Source organism: Rhagoletis pomonella, unplaced genomic scaffold, assembly GCF_013731165.1.
Source record: "Rhagoletis pomonella isolate Grant_MI unplaced genomic scaffold, Rhpom_1.0 Rhpom_scaffold_00004, whole genome shotgun sequence".
Lineage (NCBI taxonomy): Eukaryota > Metazoa > Arthropoda > Insecta > Diptera > Tephritidae > Rhagoletis > Rhagoletis pomonella.
In genome coordinates, this window is record NW_023458558.1 from 28,032,140 (window position 1) to 28,036,300 (window position 4,161).

Below are 4,161 nucleotides of genomic sequence, written 5' to 3' on the forward strand. Positions count from 1 at the left end.
TAATACGGGGACCTAGGCTAATATAAAAAGTAATACAAGTTTCTGCAGAATGAAAGGAAGTAAAAATTAATCGTATTCATGATACACGTCATGGCATATATCTATTTATAAGCTGATGGTACATATGATTGAAGTTAATGTGGATCTGCTTCTCTTTTGCTAAGTATAAATATTTTGCAATTTATGTTGATTTATTAAATTGAATTCAATACAATCAAAACGAATATTTCATAAACCGTTTTTAACTTGAATGTAATCTTAATAATATCAGGCATTCTACGTTTAAGTTTAGCGGCTATGTCGGAGACCTGCAGGTCAAGATGAAGGCGCTGGACTGATCCTTTTTTGCCAGCTTCGACATATCATACTTAAAGATCCGACTGTAAATGTCAATGATGTGAAAAAATGTATAGAGGCTGCCGTTAAAATTTATTTTTCCAAGTAGAATTGTAACTAAGGAATACAATCCCGCATAAAAATCGCAAACCCGCAAGCTGGCGGGGTCGAGGTCATCTATGCGAAACCGAAAAAAAATCCTATTATTTCTTCTAAACCGTTATATTCAAAATTGATATATAAAAAAAAACAACAGAGTTGATTTAGAATTTTTTGTTTTAATTGGTTTGAATTTTTGCTAATATTTCCGAAGAAATGATGAAGTCTCTAAATTTTCATCTTTTAAATTCGGCCTTATTTTATTGCATTGATAGGCATATCTCAGGGACTTTTGATTTTGGTGATTATGCATAGTTTCGTAGGTATATGGACCAAATCGCTATATATGTTGGGTATTTTTCTGAAGAAAATATGTTATATTAAAATATTTACTGTCCGGTCCGAAACAATACCCGCTCGCTGTAATCCCAAAACTAGCTACAACATCAGTGATTCAGGGTTATTCAAATTTAACTAAATTTTCTTGTTTTTCAGCGTAACTTTATTACCGTTGGCATGGATTCCGCATTTGTGGGATTGGATTCTTCAATTGTAATGATACTTCAGACTCAGGGGTGTACGACGAGTCTTATTTGTTCGGTGCGGTATAATGTACATACATATACATAGATATGTACATTTTTTCGATATACATACAAATGCATGTATGTATGTATGTTTTTATGAATAATGTTTTGCCTACATACGTATGATACAGTACAGAATTGTTTTTAATAATAAATGCACGATTTCTTATTTCTAGTATGTCTATACGTGTATTAGGGTGGTTCATAAAAATATAAAAACTAAATTTTGGTATGGGGCGCCCAATTACTTTGCTCTATATACAAAATAAAGGCTTTGACGCAAATTCGAAAACACTTTTAGTGGTCGATAGCAAGGATTGAACAAATTTAAATTTTGCATGTTATTGAAAACCATTACATAAATTCATACATAGTATCGCTAAATGCATTCATATGCAATATTAAGCTCCAAAGGCTGTCCCTTTTTTATCTTTTTTCCATAAGTTCTGAATAACATTAGCTAACAAATATGCTGAGCTCAAAACACATTTTTTCATTTTTTCTTTGGTATTTTTGCGGTTATTCAAAAAACGTGCTAAACTCGCAAGCTTGAATAATAAATACTTCGTTTTTTAACTGGACAAAAAACTCGCTGAGTTATAAGTCAAAATTTTGTCGGTTTCTTGCTGTAAAAACTTGGATTTTGGTATTGGTTATCAATTTCTAAAAAGCAAGCGTAGTCCCACCCAATTTTCGAAATTCATAAAAAATCATAGTGGTTCAGCCCACTTCTAAAAATTTACAAAGAATTAAATATTTCACTTGAAGATAGTTAGTACATATAAATTTAGAAATCATTGAAATATCGCATGATTTCCATTTTTCCCAATTACATTTATGTATGTATGCATGCTTATTGCCCGATTTTGCTCATCTCCAATACCGACGCTTTAAATTTGTCAATAATTTTCAGCAATATTTTTGGTTAAAGTAGGTGACGAACCTCTGGCATCAGGCCGCGTTGATAAAACAACAAAAAATATGAAAATTGTTGGTAAATTGCAGAAAACTTAAAAAATCTACAAAATTTCGGGAAAAGTGGCTTAAAAGTAAGCGGTCTTTACAGTACATTGTCCCACTATTTCTCAAATTGGCGTTTATTTAGAATTAGTATTTATTATTTATGAAAAGGCAATAAAATATATATATATGAAATTCGCCAAATGGTAATATATTCAAACCCTGGTAGCGACCCCTTTACATTATTTAAACATTTTTAAATTTTCATACACAAACAAAACAAAACAAAATTAAGCGGTGCTCCATACACAATTTATAAGTTTATATTTTAACGATCACCTTCATGTTTGTGTATACAAACATATATGTACGAGTCACTAACTATATATGACTAATACTAAACTGTCATACATATTTATGAAACACTATTCCGGTCTATATTTAACTAAATTTAAGTATCTAAATTTATGTAAATATGTATCTAAATGTTAGAAAAGCCTGCGAACGAGAGCCCATGCATGCACACAGTACAACGGTATAGTGATCTGTTCAGTCCCAACAATTTTTCTTTGATGTTCAGTTTACTATGCTCCTCACTTTTCAAAATTTTTCAAAGGTGCCAATATATTTGTTTTATATATTTTTCATTTTACGCTCGCTCTCTTCATTGCCCTTTAGCTCTTTTAAACCCACTCTTCTTTTTGGATTCACGACATCTATTCTCATTCGTGTAGAATCGCACTAAGCCGCTCTTCGACGGCGACCTTTCGCGATTTCCACACAAATTCACACACAGCAATTACACACGCCACGCCCATGCCGCCCATTAGCACTACGAACACCCCGCCCACATTCGCCAAACCCAACTCATTAGCCGCTGATGAAGATTTCGAGGTCTCTACGCGACAACTACCACCGCCTCGCTTCTCTTTCCACCATTTTGTTTTCAGTATATGCAATTTGCCTTCTTCCTGTAGTTTGAGTATAACACCATTGATGGCGGTACGATACGGGGAATCTGAAATGCAGCAGAGAATGTGTTAATTTTTGTGTGTGTAAAATGATGTTTAATATTTTATTAAAACGAGTTTTATTTTCCTTACTAGGTGGCGCTGCTATGCCATAGCCTTTGGTGTCCAACATGCCGCCCACCTGAGTTAGTTCACAATTGCGTTCGGTTACATATTCAATGGATGTTGATTCCATAAGAAAGGCGTATGAACCTGTAGCACGTGGTTCGATAAATACAATGTGTGTGTTTGATTTGTTGATTCGGCACTTACCTTTACCCTTGGCCACGCGATCCACACCTTCGGCATTGGTTGAGGTGAATACAGATGGTCGTGCGGATTCCATGAATGACCACATGCGTTGGTAGGTGGAGATTTTCGATTCCTGGTTAAAATATAAGTAGAATTTTAGGATAAGAAGAAAAAGTTGAAAAAGTTAATAAAAGGTGCATACAGGGCAATTGTCTTTCTACTTATCAAGACAAAGGCCATTCGTACGATAAATTGTCAATTCTGGCAACTATCTGGAGAACTCGTTCCTATCTTTCCAAATACTAATTAAAAGATCCGCTAAGAACTTAGAGTTTTTCTACTTGTTCTTTAGCAATAAGTTTTCAAAAAATTAAATGAAATTTAAAACAAAAATATATATTTTTTTAAACAATAAAAATTGAATATCAAAAGAAAATTAAATTAATAAAGAAAACCGGAAATGATGACCGTTCTACTTAGGAAAAAGGAAAACAATTAAATTTCCAAAAAACGAGATCAATAATATAAGTTTTTCAAAAATAAAAAATAAAAAATTAAATATTTGTATTCAAAGCAACAAAATCTAAAAATAACACATCAAAAAAGAAAAGAATGGTAAAAAAAAAAACTTTTTAAAAATTAAAAAAATAACAATTTTGAGTGGTTATAATTGTTAAGAAGATTTAATTAAAAAATAAATTACATAAGTAAAACAAGTTCCTAAAAATGATTTGAAATTAAAAAAGAGCTTTTTTCTTTTTAAAACAATAACATCTACAAATTTAAACAAGTAAGAAAGTCTAAGTTCGGGCGGAGCCGAACATTAAATACCCGGCGCAAGTATTAAATATGTTTTTTCACCTTTCCGAAACCTTCCGCTAGATGGTAAGCCGGGGTGTATCAATTTTGAGTAAATT

At 32.3% G+C, this 4,161-nt stretch overlaps 2 protein-coding genes across 2 annotated transcripts in view; one reads left to right on the top strand and one right to left on the bottom strand.

The window, feature by feature from the left end:
- LOC118737381 (glutamate receptor ionotropic, kainate 2-like) overlaps nucleotides 1-4,161 on the top strand; it is a gene marked incomplete at its 3' end in the record, with an annotated part of 66,429 nt that overhangs the window by 58,232 nt on the left and 4,036 nt on the right.
- Nucleotides 2,397-3,534, bottom strand: LOC118737384 (glutamate receptor ionotropic, kainate 2-like). The gene is made up of 3 exons (XM_036467840.1): nucleotides 3,266-3,534; nucleotides 3,086-3,205; nucleotides 2,397-3,000 (listed from the first exon to the last, which is right to left on the bottom strand). Exons 1-3 carry the CDS (start codon nucleotides 3,348-3,350, stop codon nucleotides 2,705-2,707), a joined length of 501 nt encoding a protein of 166 aa, XP_036323733.1. The 5' UTR covers nucleotides 3,351-3,534; the 3' UTR covers nucleotides 2,397-2,704.

What these genes read in the sequence shown, in the direction of transcription:
- LOC118737384 (XM_036467840.1), bottom strand. Translation starts at nt 3,350, where the DNA reads ATGTGGTCATTCATGGAATCCGCACGACCATCTGTATTCACCTCAACC. An exon ending in TCGCGTGGCCAAGGGTAAAG is followed by an intron (nt 3,206 to 3,265) that starts GTAAGTGCCGAA and finishes CACGTGCTACAG; the next exon opens with GTTCATACGCCTTTCTTATG. An exon ending in TGGCATAGCAGCGCCACCTA is followed by an intron (nt 3,001 to 3,085) that starts GTAAGGAAAATA and finishes GCTGCATTTCAG; the next exon opens with ATTCCCCGTATCGTACCGCC.